At 31.9% G+C, this 17,748-nt stretch overlaps 1 protein-coding gene across 1 annotated transcript; it reads right to left on the bottom strand.

Moving 5' to 3' along the window:
• Positions 1-3,275: 3,275 nt before the first annotated feature.
• On the bottom strand, positions 3,276-17,432 carry LOC134282554 (uncharacterized). Its single transcript, XM_062764958.1, has 9 exons — positions 17,424-17,432; positions 16,027-16,099; positions 15,857-15,926; positions 15,509-15,756; positions 8,091-8,153; positions 6,134-6,694; positions 4,987-5,076; positions 3,415-3,528; positions 3,276-3,307 (listed from the first exon to the last, which is right to left on the bottom strand). The coding sequence occupies exons 1-9, from the start codon at positions 17,430-17,432 to the stop codon at positions 3,276-3,278; spliced, it is 1,260 nt and encodes a 419-aa protein (XP_062620942.1).
• Between the last annotated feature and the right edge of the window lie 316 nt (positions 17,433-17,748).

Here is a 17,748-nt window from a genome sequence, read left to right as displayed (position 1 = left end):
CCGTGAAAGCGGAGAGACATTAAATCTAATTCGTATGTCCGTCTGTCGGGCTTTCAGTCTGTAAGTCTATCATAAAACTTTAACTTTGCTCAAAACTTCTGAATGAGAAGATGCCAAAAATTGTTAAAATTGATCTTGACCATGAATGTTGACCTACTTTTGAAAATTGTCATTTTTCCTTATACCTTTTGATTGAGAAAAATATATAGCTATCATATTTGACATGTACATCACTTGTGACAAGATGATTAAGAGGATTCTCTGGATTTTTTTTAACTTTGTCCTTGTCTTCATATAACTTTTGATATAGAAGAGATAGGGCTTCCATATCACAGGTACATTACCTGTGACAGGATATTTCGTAGAATGTTTTGATTTCTAACTCTCTAACCCAGACCTTCTCGATTGATCTTATCAATAAAATAACTTTGGCGATAACTTTTGATTGACATACTGAACATGTATAAATGCAAATTTTAGCGAGATGTAAATTTAGCGATTTGACGTTAAAACATGGGTTATAATTTATAGAAGAATGTAGTTTTAGCGATTTTAAAATGCTCACTAAATAAGCTATTTCAAATGAAGCGCAATTAATTTTTAACGATATTCTATTTTAATGATCTCAGCACCCTCGGCAATAATTCCAAAATTAAATACTCGCTAAAAATTCTGCTTGTATGACATATAGCCAATAGAGGTAAACAGGTTTATCAAAGATTAGGTTTCCTAAATAAGATGAAATACAATATTAGTAGAAACACTTTATATAAATTGTACATTACTATTACAAGATCACTTCTTGAACATTGTTCTATAGTTTGAAATGTATGTTCTTTACAAGATGTTGAAAAATTAGAAAAAGGTGCAGTTTTATGGGATTACCTATCATTGTTTCAAGAGATGCATAATTGAGAACATTATGAAACTTTCTATACATGTGTATTTCCATGTTACCTCCTCGTAAAAAAACTTGTTCCCTCTATCCCAGATGGGTCTACGGATTCATTTTGTTCTGCATTGCACGGTTTAATTTTAAAATCTTTACAATTTTATTTCCTTTAAATTGTCGTTCCATCCTATCTTCCAATGACACGATTTGTACAGACTTGCATCTACAATGCATGTATGTCAGGATCCTCCAATGAAATATTTTTTTCTCTACGAAAGTGATGCTCCAAGAACAAACGAATAATTTTACTGTTTCTTACCTATATTACATATCCTTTAAATAGAACAAATTATTTTAGTTAAACAAAATACCCCCTTTTATGACATTTTGTAAGATTTCCAAAGACTTTAAATTCTTTAAAAAAAATAATAAAATGAAAATTGTTGCATGAAAAAATTTACTTTCAAGCTTCATTTTGATACATTTCAATTTAAATATTAATTTCTGGAGTTATCCTTCCTGGCTGAGGATCGGATATCTTTAAGATCGAAAACATATTCTTCTAATTCTTCTTTTATGTCCTTTGGATTTTATGCATGTTCCGTGGATCAATCATTCTGATATTTATAAGTCTATTATAGCAACGAACTTTGAATTTAGAAAATTTATGATCGAAGCCACGGGTGCGTCTACAATAATGAATGAGAATCATTTTATTCACTGTGAATGTTTTTATGCCATTTTCAATAGGATTTTGTGCAATACATGTATATACATCTTATGCCCCTAAGTTTCAACATTGTTCATATCATTTTTTTTATTGCATTTAAAACGCTGTTTATTTATATGCCCCATCCTTTGTTTTTATTTAAAAGTTACCTGTACCTATCAAATAAGTTGAGTCATATTGGATACCTACAGGTGAGGTATTCGATAGGGTGCAAGACAATTACAAATTTACTGAAGTAAGTCTAACAAAATATTTCGTCACAAAAATGGTTTGATTTGTAGATTTACCAATTAATATACATTAGGTAACCAAAGCCTTATAATACATATTTTGTATGATATAAATATGTATCAGAAATCATACGTTCAGACTATTTATTTTTAAACAATGGCATGACAACGTATAAAATGGACATAGAGCGAAACAAAATGAAATTTGGAAATTTCGCTGCGTTATGCTTACACCTCAAGGACAAAAAAAATCACCATTTTCATGGTTCAATGTGGAGCAAATTCTGATAAAATACCGCGATTCAAAGATTGAAGCCATGGCTGGAACCAAACTTACAGTGAAATCTGGAACCTTAATTATGAAATCCCCGTACACCCTTGTTTGTACCTGGATAACGAATTGATTTCCTTTGTTACCATAACAATTCTTTGTAAACACCAGAGTGTGTCTCAATCTAATAATTAGATAACTAATTACTACAATGCATCGTGACATTGTTATTTTTGGTTTTTATCAAAGAGAATGTATGCATTGTAACGTCATGTTTTATTTACACCCGGCTCAAGTTGGGTGTATATATTTACACCTGACTTTGTAACTAAGCAAAGCTCGTTTTACAAGCTACATAGGAAATAAACCGTTTATATTCTAACCCCCTTAAAACTTAGTGAAAAATAATTATTTTTGTCTTTTTTTGTAATTATATGTCCTGCGAAACACAAGCTCTTTGGTATGAAATTGTGAAATAACAGTCAATATCACCTGCAACATGTGAAATATCAAGAAGATATGGGCATGCACGCACCATGAAATCTTACTAATTTTCAATAGACTATATTTGCAGTTCGAACGTTCTATCTGTGTTGCCGTATTGCGCTGAACAGAAAAAGATGATGAAAAGCTTGATACATTCCACTGAAAATGCCTTAGGAGTATCCTTAAAATACACTGGCCTGAAAAGATAACTAACCAGCAACTATATGAAAGAACAAGATCAATCAGGCACCATCAAAAGAAAAAGATGGAGATGGATAGGCCACATCCTCCGAAGGAGGAGAACTCTCACATTAAAACAGCTCTCACATGGGCTCCTGAGGGAAAGAGATGTAGAGGACGGCCAAAGAACACCTTGTGACGCTCTGTTGAGAGAAAAGGGGAAGAACTGGGCTGGAACAGTTGGAAAAAAGAGCAAGATGTTGCCAGTGACCGCCGTAAGTGGCGTTCCTTGTTAAACGGCCTCATGCGTCCTCAGGGGCACGGAGAGGATAAGTAAGTAAGTGATATTAGTAGTGTTTTTCGATGAGCAAAATAAAGATTTATAACACAAAAGAATTGCTTAATGTAATGAAGTTTGTAAGAAATGGGACTAAAAACAATACTGATTTAGTTTTTGGGGAACATTTGTAACGGTCTCCTTTACAATTAACACAGGGTAACTGCTGATTTTACGCTCACTAATAAACCAAGGAAAAACACGTTTAAAAATTTACATTTCATATCATTCTGACAAATATGAACTCTAAATCTCCTGATGTTTGGATTTTTTTTATTAAACACTTACGGAGAGCAGAACCAAAATCTTGTATCGACAATTTCTCTGACTCGTACTCTTGATCACTATAGTCCGTCTCCTCTGATATACTACTTATGTCTGTTTCTTGTATGTCTTCTATCCCTAAATGAAATGATAAAAAAACATTATTTTGGGATAGCGGCATTTCATATTTTTTATAATTAAACTATTCTAAAACAAAAAAAAAAAAAAAAAAAAAAAACAAAACAAAAAAAAAAAAAAACAAAAAAAAAAAAAAAAAACTAAATTACGACTACAAATTGGCATGTAAATTATATTTTATGATTGATGTAACGCCAAATCGTGTGTTTATCGTCCATGATACTATGCACATATAACTGTGTACACTTTTTATACATATCGTCACCTGTTGGACACACACTTCAAATAACAATATCACAGGCAATGTGTTACCTTTGAAGATCCATGAATTGCTTGATATTAATGGAATTGTCAAAAAAAGGTGTAAAACCAAAGAGACGATTCTGCTTTTTAGCTCACCTGAGCCGAAGGCTCAAGTGAGCTTTTCTAATTACATTTTGTCCGTCGTCCGTCCGTCTGTCCGTCTGTCCGTCTAGCTGTCTGTCTGTCCGTCCGTCTGTAAACTTTTCACATTTTCGACTTCTTCTCAAGAACCACTGGGCCATCATCCTTGGGTAAAGGGGAGTTTAAATTGTTAAAATGAAGGGCCAAGTCCCCTTACAAGGGGAGATAATCAAGAAAAGAAAAAAAATAGGGTGGGGTCACTAAAAAATCTTCTTCTCAAGAACCACTGGGCCAGGAGAGCTGAAACTTACGTGGAAGCATCCTTGGGTAGTGTAGATATTAAATTGTAAAAATCATGACCCCCGGGGGTAGGGCGAGGCCACAATAGGGAATCCAAGTTTTACATAGAAATATATAGAACAAATCTTTAAAAATCTTCTTCTCAAAAACCACTGGACCAGGAAAGCTGAAACTTATGTGGAAGTATTCTTTGGTAGTGTAGATATTAAATTCTTAAAATCATGACCCCCGGGGGTAGGGCGGGGCCACGATAGGGAATCCAATTTTTACATAGAAATATATAGAACACATATTTAAAAATCTTCTTCTCAAGGAATCCAAGTTTTAAATAGAAATATATAGAACAAATCTTTAAAAATCTTCTTCTCAAGAACCACTGGGCCTCAAAAGCTGAAACTCATATGGAAGCATCCTTGGGTAGTGTAGATATTAAATTCTTAATATCATGACCCCCGGGGGTAGGGCGGGGCCACAATAGGGAATCCAATTTTTACATAGAAATATATAGAACAAATCTTTAAAAATCTTCTTCTCAAGAACCACTGGGCCAGGAAAGCTGAAACTTATGTGGGAGCATCCTTGGGTAGTGTAGATTCTAAAGTTTTGAAATAAAAAAAGGAAGGGGGTTGTTGGGCATGATAGGTATAGCAAGAGGGGGAATCTGGTAAAGATCTGCATCATCCAAGTTACTCAGGTTAGCGATGTGGCCCATGGGCCTCTTGTTTTACAATTTTTATCAATATTTATCAACTTTAATACACATTTTATCAGTACCTTCGATGGGAGTTGTGTCGCTGTGTGTGACATCTTCAAAAACCAACGGCATCCATCTTTTCTTATCGCCTTTCTTTGCAATACTCTTAGCTAAAATATGTAAGTTTTCAATTATTTTCTATCGAAATTAAGCAGAAAATCAGTGCAAGGTTCAAAAAATAAGATTAGCATAGGAGGACATGAGTAAAGCGGTAGATTCAATGTATGCATAAAATGGTCCTGCCATTAAACAAAGGTTATTGATAAATACATTAATTATATCAAACACAAATAAATAGTTGTGATTTAGTAATTTTCCCATAAAAAATCTTCAAAGAGAACGAAGTTAAAAGACAAATTTAGAAATTAGAATGCTCTCAGACTATATAAAAAAATGAATTTAAATACTTTTAGTGGTAAAAATTTGAATGTCCACACACCCTTTCATTAAAATAAAGAAACCAATTAATTAAATATGAATTAGTAAAGTATTAATTTAAATGATTTTGTAATCTTAAGAATTTTTTTATGAAATCCTTGCAGCTTAAACGTAAACATGTAAAATGTTTGATTTTATAAAAAAAAAAAGAAGCTCAGCTCATTTTTTATACATAAACGAGCGTGATAAGTAATTTCTTTCTTTAAAGTTAGGACATATTTAGTTTAATTGGACCAAGCAATAATCAATGTGTTCTGATATTAATTCAATGTAAGCAGTTATTGTTTTAAAGAATTCAGAGAGCAAAAAATGTTGCCAGAATTTTAACTTCATCTCTGAAAGCAATGAATGCAAAATGAAAACGCTTAAAAAACATCTATGTTTTCTTTTACCCGTTAAGTAATCTTACGAAACATATTAATTATTTTTCTGGGTTCTACGTCTTATAATTAAATATTCTATATTTGTTCCTTTGCTTATCACATTGGTAATTTCTATCCACTCTACAGCATTGCCTAAATGGAATGAATAGAAGGACTCATTGTGCTTCAGATTTTTTTTTTTTAAAGCTACTATCCCGTTTCCTGTAATCATGTTCATTAAAAAGCTCTAAATGTTTTGTAACATCTCTAGTCTTGTTGATAAGAATATTTATTTAGTTTTGTATGTTTATACACATATCAATATATTTTATGCATCAAAAATCTTGGAAGAATGAATAGTACAGACCTGCACTCTTCCAGCCAGAGTTAAGCATATCTATCACGTCTGAATGATCTGCATAATAAAGAGCATTGCAAATACTCTGTCTTGTGAGTGATGGTCTGTCTTTTTGGATTTTTGATAAAGCTCTCAGTATTTTTTCTCGAGTAGTTCTATTATCCGTCTTAATCTGATCTATATCACTCTGTTTCAAACCAAGAAACCGCAAGACGTGATTAGATCTCATGGCTAAATTTTGACTCATTATGATAAAGTCAGAAGACTGAGCTTGTTCTGTTGGATTGACTAAAGCTTCTTTATAACAATAAATGTCTTTAGAGAACATTTCCATCTTCTCAATTAAATCCTGTCTCTCCATGGAGGAGAAAACTTCCTTTAATTTAGCTTTGCGGTCTATGCGCGGATATTTACATCGCCACACATGGAAAAGCTTGCAGTAGGTTTCAGAGGGATTCCCGTCGATGTAAGTCGTCTCTGCAAATTGAAGCTCACCAAGATATGTAGAAACAAAAGGAAAGTCCGCGAAAGACAGTTGTCTGGACACAAAGTCCAAAAGGAGCTCCAAATCTGAAAACAAATTTTCGAAATGAAATTGTAGATTCAATGACTTCAATTATTATAGTTTTATTTGTTCTATTTAATCTTTTTTTAACAAAAAAGGGTTTTCATTTATTAACTGAGTAAGCTAAGGTTCGAGTTTTCATACTCCACTCCCAACCCCCAATGTATCATTTTCAATTGTGCTATATTTAGTCATTATAAATTATTCCACTGTCCAGTTGTATCGTGTTTGTTTTACGAAATTAGTCTTCCTAAACTGTTGGCGAAATCTTTTTTTCATAATTTTCTTTTTAATGACTTTTTAAACTGAATTTTATGAACTGTCAAATAATAATAATAATGGTGAAAAAATATAAAAGAAAAAAAAATTAGTGATGCAAAGATTTGTATTCAACCCAATTTTCTTTAAAATCCACCATAATTAAAGAATCAAAATGTGAGTATTATGAATTAAATATGTGAAGATTTCAATGAAAATGGTATTTAAAAAATGTAAATTGAACATATCTGTCATTGTGCAATATGAATATCGCTGTAAGGCTGACATTAAAATCAATTTATACTATTTTTTGTTGATGCACTTTTTAATGTATAAATCCCGTGGATTTTTTTTATCAAGCATTACTCCAAGTTACAATTATTATTTACAGGGTTTTTATTGTATATTTTGTGCGTAATGGTTCAGTTTTTCTGAGATAAGGTTTAATTTTTTTTATAATTTGATTCCAGTTAATATATTTTCTATGTACATCATGCAAAAACACCAAGTCACCACATCGTCATCGGTTTTAACATGCGTGTTTCGTTTAATTGGATTTCTATGTATAGTAACACGTATTTGAATATTTTAATGTTTGTTGGACATTTTCTATCATAATAGTTTTTTTCTGAAAATAAGCAATTTGCAATATTGTATTTTTGTAGGAGTTGTACGTGTAATTTAATTAACTCAATTGCGTAATTGTATTAGACAGTTACGTTATCTATTAATCTGATAATGAGTAAACTGTCTGTGAAAATACTCTTTTGTACCACTGTTCCATTTTTCTTGTGTCATTTTCACTATTGAGAATGGTTCATGTATATTTGCAGTTTCTTCAAACAGGAAGGTGTAAGAACAATTCATTTTTTGATCGATACGTTTGTTAAAGATCAATATTAGCTTTTATACCAGGTGATCCATGCCAGATAAAGCGTTATGTTATGCAATATGTATAAGTATGAAGTCAGCTAATAATAGAATTTACAAATCAAATAAACATTTTTCTGGATTGGAAAAATGTATAAACTAATGAAAGACAGGAATAGAAACTAATCAAAATTTTATGATTTCCAGCGTAAAATTGGCGCGCTGTATAATTACGGATGGGAACAACACCAGTGTCAATGTAAGTAGTCTCACCATTTCCTTTGTTCTTCTCTTGCCTTTGTATACCGATGACATCCAAATCTGTTGAGTTCACTGCTGCCAGAGAAAGAATATATGTTTTCCCATTCTTGTTATAAATCATTTTTTATCATTTTTACTAACAAATCAATCTTACACTTTCTTAAAGAATCTAAGCTAGCTGAAACATGTATTAGCTTGATACTAATTTTATGTAATTCATACAAACCTTGCAATTGATTTTTGATTAAAACTTTTTCCGAGTTCTTTCATACTGTATTATTTTATTTTTCATATTTAATGACCATTTATTAACCTTGAATATTTTTTACTCATCAACAACAATTTCAATCTGTTTTTTTTAAGTAGTTTGTTTCCTTCTTAAACATCATTTCGTTATTCAAGCCTTTTATTGCATTATGATGACACGGCTGTACTTGTATATTTATCTAATGTTCATATTAAGTAATATTTGGAGGTATTATAATAAATGTAGTTTTAAAAGTATAGAAAGTCTACTTGAAAAACTTCTTGTGCGGGTGTTTGTATTAGACTTCGTGTTTATTAATCAGAGATTTCAACATTTTCCAATGAAAAACCACAGGAGTTTGCGTACCAATCAATTTTAACGAAATTGTCAGTAAATTAAAAAAAAAATCAAAAAGAAATTCAGACATTTTATTGTTGTTGTTGTTGTAGTTGATTTTTTTTGGTGGGACAAAAAGCAAGCAAAAGAGTTTCAGAAAGGTGTAAACTATTTTGCTGAGTAAAATGATGTCACGGTAGCTTTTGGAACGAATCAGGTCCAGAATTAAAATTTGGTTTTTTAATATTTTCTCTATAGAATAAAAAAAAAGTTTGCAGTAGAGTCTAGGCTACAGAAAGGTGGTGGGACAAAATTTATAATGAGAAAGTTTACAATAATGTCACACAAAATTATTCTGTCCTCAAAATAAAATTGTGCACTAAATTATAATAGTTAGCGTTTATCAGCTGTTTTGGTAAATTATAAAACTTATTTTTTTTTAAAAAGTCTAAATTTTCCGAAAAATGATTTAAATGCTTCCTTAACATACCCGCGTACTTTTCTTAGCATAATTTGAGTAATCAGAGCACTGATTTTATTTATCTTTACATGTTCTTCCATTTTTTTAGTAGAAATATAAATAACTATATGCACTATATTGCATATATTTGCCCACACAAAAGTAAAATTTTGAAAACTTCCTGAAATGTGCTGAATTCATTAAATTGTATGAGAAAAATAAATTAACAGAACATATTATTATTTCAAAGTAGCTTATTTACATTTGTTGTTTTTAAGACGTCACAAACTAGTATGATTTTATAATCCTTTTTCAGAAAGAGGACAAAATGGACAAATTTCAAAAATTTTAGCTTTAAGATTTATAGAGCACAAGTTCAGGAACAATATTTATATATTTCATTGATATTATCATTCTATACATTATATCAAAACATTGAGCCTGAACAGACATGCGCTTGATAACTTTTACTCAAAATATCAACGAAATATGTACATTTTCCTGTAGAATTTATAAAAAAAAACTGAAATTCACGCCATGTTTGTGACGTCATTTCGTACATATGACGTCATAACTTGAAAATATTCAGTGTTTTGAAGTCAGCATATACCCCCTGTTTATGAACATAATGGCAAATGTTAGTTACTACCGAATAAAGTTCTTTCAAGATCGTAAATCGGACGGAAGATCTCGTTGATTTTTAACGAGCTCCGCCCTATTTGTATCTTTATTTAAATGTAGTTGGCCAACAAAATTTTGAACCCGTCATAATTTTAATTTTAGCCATAGAATATTGGAATGTGAATTGATTCGCAGTACTTTTCGCATAACACTTATAGTGTTACAAAGTATTTAAATTAAGATTTTTAACCTTTTATGCCCTTGAAATATAAGAAATTATAGATGATCTCTAAGCTTCAAATGTAAAGTGTAGATTTCAACCACATTATATATATATATATTTCTGATATCAAAAAAAGCCTTGAAATGAATTCCACCATCTTTGTAAAATATACATTTTTTTATCTTAAGAAATCGCCAGTTTTTCCACTTGTCACTTTAACTGTTCCGCGCATTCTAAGATTATTGCTTAAGGAATACGTGTCATCTACCGGATCCCCTTTTCTCTATAGGATGACATTTCGTTAATATCTTGTACAAGAAAAAGTGCCCCGGACGGAGAGACTCAGAGGAAACCTATCGTCCCATATGGTTTCACCGTTAGGGGATTAAAGATGTAAAGTATATTTCCTTACAAACGATTCATTGAAAGTAAATGAAACGTAGCATGCAGTGAATTTGTTTTAGTTCTATTGGTCGATAATTAGTCCCAGTGAAACCGGAGGGAGCTACAGATTTTCCCTGAATCTGTCCGTCCGCCTGTTTCTAAGTCCCAAGGTATATCAGTCAGTCTGTCCCACTTGGGTTTCCGCACTTTTTTCTAAACGCTTGAATATATTGAGCTAAATTTTGGAGTGTTTCTTGATGAGTTACAGATCAAGTTTGAATGTCGTTTCGCTTCTTCGATTTTTGACAGAATTAAGGCATATTTAATTTTTCATAATGGGGTTTAAAATCGGGTTCGTGTTTCGCTAAAAAAATGATCCATACAAAATTGTCAAGGTAAAATTTATTCATTTAAAGGTAGCTGGGTAGCTTTATAGTGACACACTCGATTGACTATTATTAAAATCATAACCTAATGGGACCGGGTAACGTTAAAATGCGTTCTATGTATAAGCATTGGCGCAATATAGGAAAGGAAATCAACGAGAGGTAACTCTTACACATTGCTAGGTTTAATGTCAGCATAGTTTGTAAATAGGAATCGAGAAAAAAAAAGTTGAGTCGAAAGAAAGTAAGTTAAAATTTCGTCCTTTTGTGGATTAAAAAAACGGTAAAAGTAAACGATCTAAAAAAAATTTAGTTTGAATTGATAATGTGGTTGTTATTTTGAAAGCAAATACTTCTGTTTTTAATAAATCGTTTCGGGGCAACCTCATTCTGCATTTTTTGCTATATTGCAATTGAATGGGAGGAATTCTAACTTTGTTGGAGGCAGTCTTCAGCCAAAATTATATGATTCTAACTAAGTGTCAAAACATTTATCTTGTCTGAGTTATTTAAATACTAGTATAAAATCGTTTCTTAACCTTTTGAAATTAGCTGCTCGGAAATTGTTTTGTCATATTTCATTAATGAAGAAGTAACTACCGAAATATTTCCATTTTTGGGTACCTCTTTCATACAAGATGATATAAAATGACATCCTTGTGAGAATAGGGGATGCCGGTAGAAGACATGTTTTGCAAATGCAACACTCAAAGAACCTTTGTCTGCTATAAATAATTTTTTTCAATAAGTCTTAGCAAGTTATATGTGATTTTTTTTAACTATGTCGGTCCCGTTGGTCAACATAGAAAAGTTTTCCCCGACACAGTAAAGATTAAAATATAAAGCTTGCAACCCTGAAAAAAATTGCGTCACAGTAAGATCCATGATAATCAGAAAAAGATAAACTTATATCAAAAAATTTGACTGTGTTTAAAGTGTTAAGATTAAGCACTTAATTTTGTTCTTAATATTAAGGACACGTTCTTCACCTAAAAAAATCAATTTTATCCTAGACCATATATATAGCCACATCTTATGCCAGAAGAAAACAAGAGAAATAATTTGTATCTACACGTTCATGTTACCGTAAATTTAATTGCTCCAATCTTAAAATATTATATTAACATTAAAAATAATAACATGTCTATACCTCGGAACAACGTATCTAGAATTTTGTTTGCACTTTAATTCAAAATAAGTAATCAGCTTATACTGTATCATGGTTTATCTTTACTGCTGCATTTCTTTTTACGAATTTTGGATGAAATAAGGTGATTTGAATAATTACGCGTTGATTTTTTTTACGAATTGAACATGCCCGGAAAAATTAAAATCTTCAGAGTTGAAATTCCAGATTAATGTTTTAGCATTTTGAATGCGTTTACATACAAAAAGGCTTAATGCCTCTGGAAAACACGATGTAAAAAATCCCGCGATATCGAATGCCGATTCGTTAAACTAATACAATATGTTTGTGCATTAAATTTTTTCACATATCATGTACCCTTCCTAAATTCCTGGGGTTTTTTTTGTTTTTTTTAAGTTAACGAAGCTACGGATAGCTATCACGTGACATTGCATGTAAATTCTAAATTAATTTTTTCGGATCGCTTATTCCAGAAATGCTAATATTCCAATATGGCGGACTGCAGTAGTTAACAACATGCACTGAGAAAAGTTCACGACAATTGTTGTTGGTAGGAAAATTCAGCCGTAAAGGTAGATCAAGAAATTAAGAGGGAATAAAAAATATAACGTTTCTATAGAAACAGAACAATAATTTAATTTTTTGAGTGAAATGAAATGTTCGTATATCGCATACGACTTGCACTCTTATTCCAAAGCAAACGATACAGCTGGTGTAAATCATAATGACATCAAATCGAACAAAGGACAAAGAGTTGTTGAGTTAAGGAACTTGCAGACTAGTTTATATACTTACAGTCACAGTGATAAAGCCAATCGTTTGCATTTTTCCAAGTTTGAAAGCGTTGATGACTTGGTACTTAATTTTGTATATTGGACCTAAATGTGATTGATAGAACAGCACCGATTGTGGATTTGGTAAATTACCGACACTTTTCCCACGGGAAAGGAATGCGATAGAGAGGCCTCTGATCACTATTGATATCAACTCAAACGTCAATCTTGGTAAGTCTAAATATTTACATGGCATACAATCCGTATCAATCTGTTGTTTTTGTAATACTGCTAATCCGAGATTCCTCTGACTTTAACACCTGCTTTTATATTATGACTTGGGCCGCACAAGTCATAATATAAAAGTGGGGTTAGAGTACTGGTATGGGACCAATCTATGTAGTGAATTGTCTTAGCACCTTTAACACTCTACCTATTGATGACCACTGACCACTTTAAATAAAAAGAGATGTTGGTCTCTGTTTATTGTGTTTGAAGCCAAGGAGGCTTGTTGGATAGCTTGAAACAAAAATGCTAAACTGAACCAGTTGAAATGCAGATTTGATGTTGGATAGCAGACCAAATCTTACTATCAGTAAACCAATGCCACTGGTAAAGTCATTGTTTAAATTGTTCCATGCCAAATTTAATAAGTATAACATATTGGCAATTTACATGTAGGGGGTGAAAACTATGCAAGTCATATAGATATGTACAGTGGACCTTCAGATATCCGGATGCTTCAGTATCCGGACGATTTTTCATCGGAACGAAATTTTTAAATGGTATTCTTTCTTGTTTAACTGGTGATTCAGATATTCGGATGCTTCATTGACGTGGAACCAAAGCGTCCGGATAAATAAGGGTCCACTGTATTCTATGCATACGAGGGGTGATCAAAAAGTTCGCGAACTATCTCTATATCTACAAAACCACAATTCATATGAGAATGGAATTCCGTACACACATAACCATACACAGGGTCTTTAAATGGCAAATGTTTAATAAGATATTTATTGCTTTTTGTGAAGTCACAATCTGAAAATGACGTCACTATGTAGGTGTTCACGTGTGACCAAAAATGGTTGTCTCAGTTGAACTCGTTTAACAAACAAATGTACAATGTATTGTTTATCTTAGAAACCCCTCTCCAGTATCATATAATATTTTGCACAAATTTTATTAAGATAAGTGAAGGAAGGAAGGTAGTTAAAAATGATACTTGTCATCTTGCCCAGTGAAATCAAGTTTGAAAAGTTATGCGTTTTTAATTAAGCAACTTACTATCCCAAACCCATTATTCACACTTTGAAAAATAGTTGAATATTTGAACAATAATGTAATTATAAAATACTTCAGAATTCGTTTACATTAGATTTTAAACATATGAGATATAAGAAAAAGGATCACCCATTCTCTATCCACCTTGAATAAAGGTCTCTCCCGAGACAGAGGATTCGCGTTTAAATTGTCGCATTGCTATTTTTTTAACGGATATTCTTATCCACCTGTTCTATTGAGGAGATTTGACTGTCTCTGACAAATGAACTTTTCTTGTCAAAAAAATTAACTCACATGGATAGAATTATAAAACTCAGAAAAATCCTTCAACTTTTTTAACAGAACGCTACGAGGGGAGGGGAGGTTCACGTGACCGCCAATATCGTATGATTTGCGCAGGCGCAGAAGGTTAGTTGATTTGCATTAATATCGGAGAAGATAAATTTAAAATAATCAATATTGAAACCAAATAGTGTTTTGTTTATAGAAGTTATTCAATTAGTTCGCGAAATTTTTGATCACTCCTAGTATGCAATGGTTTGGGTCATAAATATCGGCCGGGTTAGCTCAGTCGGAAGAGGCTGAGCACCTGACTAGTGATGCGGTTTAATTTCTGGTCCAGCCATTTGTTTTCTCCTTTCCTGTTGTAACATGTGAACTGAAATTCTATATATAGGATATTCAAGACATTTTGGGGAATACACTTAACGCATTTCAAAATCAAAACAGAAAATCGTTTTTTTCCCCTGTTTTAAGCATCTTGTCCTTTGTAATTGACGAATATTCAACAAATAACACAATTTAAAGATGGTGTTATTGGTGCAAATATTAAAAGTTTAAAAAACGCAAAAAAATCTGTAGAGTAAATTTCCTCTAAAAAAAATAACTGGATATAGTTAAAATACAGGAGTCAATTCAAAAGTCACTTTCCTTGATATAACAAGACTTTTTGGGGTGAATTTCCTTCAAAAAGAATATCAGTGATAGTCACTGAACAGTGTTCACTACTAGATTTACACTTTCAAAACAGCAAAAAATCTACAGAGTAAATTTCCTCTCTAAATTCACATTGGTGCATTGTACATTCAGTATTTCAAAGCCACGTCAACAATCGTTTACAAAACTTTTATATTTTACGGAGTAAACATCTTCCCAAAGGCTATCACTGAAACAGTTTTCAGAACTTCAATTACAATTTGAGAATAGCAAAAAATTACAGAGTAAATTTCCGTTATTTCCTGATCATGACAATGAGCACACAGCGGGTGTGACCGGTCGGCAAGGGATGCTCACTCCTCCATGGCACCTGATCCCACCGTGTTTGTTCTGCTATTATTTTGTATTTTGTTTAATGAACTTTGAGATTGAATACTGTTCGTTATCTCCACATCCTTTTTACATGTGCAATTTAAATCTATAGTTACATGTAAGCAGTAAACAAACGTACTAAATTTGGTTGATTTGAATTATCCCTACATATAGATGTAGCTAGTCTACTAAATGTATATACAGCATTTGTGAAGAAACAGCGACAGAACGATATATGCACTATATATGTATAAATAAACTCACTTGTGTTCCAAGACCGAGAACATTTTTTCCAGTAAAAAGAGAGGACAATCACGAAAACAACTACTAGACTAAGTGCGGACAATGATGAAACTACTCCAGCAATTAAATGTGTGGACTCAATCCCCGGCTGCAAATTAGAAGTACTGTTTGGTAACACCGAAGAGAGATTAAAGTTGTCTGTGGAAGTAATATATGATGGGGAGTCATTAGGTAGAGTAAAAATTGTTGAATTTGGTATTCCTTGGCTCCTTAAATAAATAAAACCAGCCATCACAATAACGTATTACTTTGATTTAATCCTTCTTATATTTTTATGGGGAATACAACAAAGTGTACAGATGTACTTACGTTTCGTTTAAACAGTTTTCATTTGCTAAATAGCAGCGTTTTTGTGGATTGATTTCCAAGCAGGCTGGATCTGAAACAGTTATGACTCCCATTATGCCAAATATCTTTTTTTTATCTACAGTCATTCATTACTTAGGTTTCTATTCCATCAGAAAAAGAGTAGTTCTTACATTTGTAAATTTCATTTGAATCGTAAGGTTCCTTAGGACAACCTTTGAGAAAAATTGGAGCAGCTGATTGCTTCTAAGCGTCCTGAAGATACAGCAAAAGGGCAAGTATCTAAAGAAATTTGGGAAATATTCAAAATTCAGTTAAGTTAAGATATGATCCCACCTCTGATGTTTCGGAGGTCCGTGTTTGCTCTGCTCTTGTTTTTTAATGGACGTTGAGATTGAATACTGTTCGTTATTTCCATATCCTTATTATAATGGTTTTTTTTTCGTTATTTCATGTTATTTTTTCGCTAAACTGGTTAGTATTCATTGCATTTGCAAGCGATAATGAAAGAAAAAATCTGATAAAAATTATTATCATCTTTATGTTTTCTTTTAATTATTATTAACTAAAACAGTCACAGGCATTTATTATAATAAAAACTATAATTAATGAGAGTGAGCAATATATGAAGCTGCTTGGACATTAATCATTTATAGCTGATAAATACAATTTGTCGTCAGCATATCTTACGGAGGCCGATTCTAATTCGAGTGCGCATCACTTTGCGCAGCTTTTTACTTTCATGCAGTCATTAATTATTTTAATTTTAATACAAAATTATTTGTACTTCCTACTGATCTGAAAATTGAATTTACTACAATTATTGGAAGAATAACGTTGAAATGGCTCTAACAACGTCACCATAGTTATGCATTTTTACCGTAATATGGCAATTTTAGAGGTATTTGGCCTCGACCTAGACCGATCCAGATGGTAAACTTTATTGAAATTTCACAATTTGGTGACTTTTTACATTTACTTTCATTTTCTTTAATGAAAAAGAAATCCCTAGGGCAGAAATACAAAAAAAGTATTAAAAACATATAATATTTTGGCGATTTTCCATCAAATTCCCATAGGGTCTAAAAGTAAAGTTTGAAAACATTTATGATGGACCACCCAGAAAACGGGGTGGTAAACATTCGATATTTTAATCCTAAAACAATAAATATAACAGTAAAAATTAATTATAAAAAAAAATTAAAAATCCCTAGGGCAGAAATAATTAGACCTGGCCTCGTTAATTTTGAGTTTAATCCATTCAAACGTATATGTAGCAGCAAAAAGGAATCATTTTACGCATGGTTTTTTTTAAAATATCAATTCCTAGAAAAAAAAGAACAATGCATTTCGGTTAATAAAGGAATATATTTAGTACTCATCGAAACTCCATAAAGAATGAGTCCTTTTAACGCTGCAATCTCGCCCCTTTTTAAATTCAGAGTGTTCGAAGTGTACAAAGTTTTATAATTAAGTGACACCTAAGTGACACCTAAAAACCCATTTTTCTTGTAAGCATCTTCTTTTTTTCATTTGTCAGGCTTAACTTCATTTTTTCTGTTTAACTTACGAGTTTCATTTGCAATGATTTATCAGAAATTCGTCGAATTATTTATATATAAAAATAAACAATGGCTTTAATGAATAGAGCGTATAACGCAAGAAACACTTTTTCATACTTTAAAACTTTATTTTTTATAGCGATGATAATTAATCCACTAGGGCTTACAGAAGATCCATTTAAGCTTATTACTGTTTCGTAAATAATTATTTCATAGTATATACATATATAACTTTGCAAAATTCGTGTGCTACAAAAAAATGGTTGAATTATGATATAAAACATTATGTATAAAAGTTTGATTTTTTGTCCATAAAGAATAAAATCGCACAAA

Source organism: Saccostrea cucullata, unplaced genomic scaffold (assembly GCF_032062105.1).
Source record: "Saccostrea cucullata isolate Sc308-1 unplaced genomic scaffold, CSIRO_AGI_Scuc_v1 ctg4169, whole genome shotgun sequence".
In the NCBI taxonomy this organism is placed as follows: domain Eukaryota; kingdom Metazoa; phylum Mollusca; class Bivalvia; order Ostreida; family Ostreidae; genus Saccostrea; species Saccostrea cuccullata.
Note: the sequence above shows the minus strand (reverse complement) of the source record. Positions and strands in the feature narration are given on the sequence as shown.

Coding starts and splice junctions, on each gene's coding strand:
- LOC134282554 (XM_062764958.1), bottom strand. Junction 8,154..15,508: donor TTCTCGGTCTTGGAACACAA/GTGAGTTTATTT, acceptor TTTCTCTGGCAG/CAGTGAACTCAACAGATTTG. Junction 6,695..8,090: donor AGAGAAGAACAAAGGAAATG/GTGAGACTACTT, acceptor ATTTGTTTTCAG/ATTTGGAGCTCCTTTTGGAC.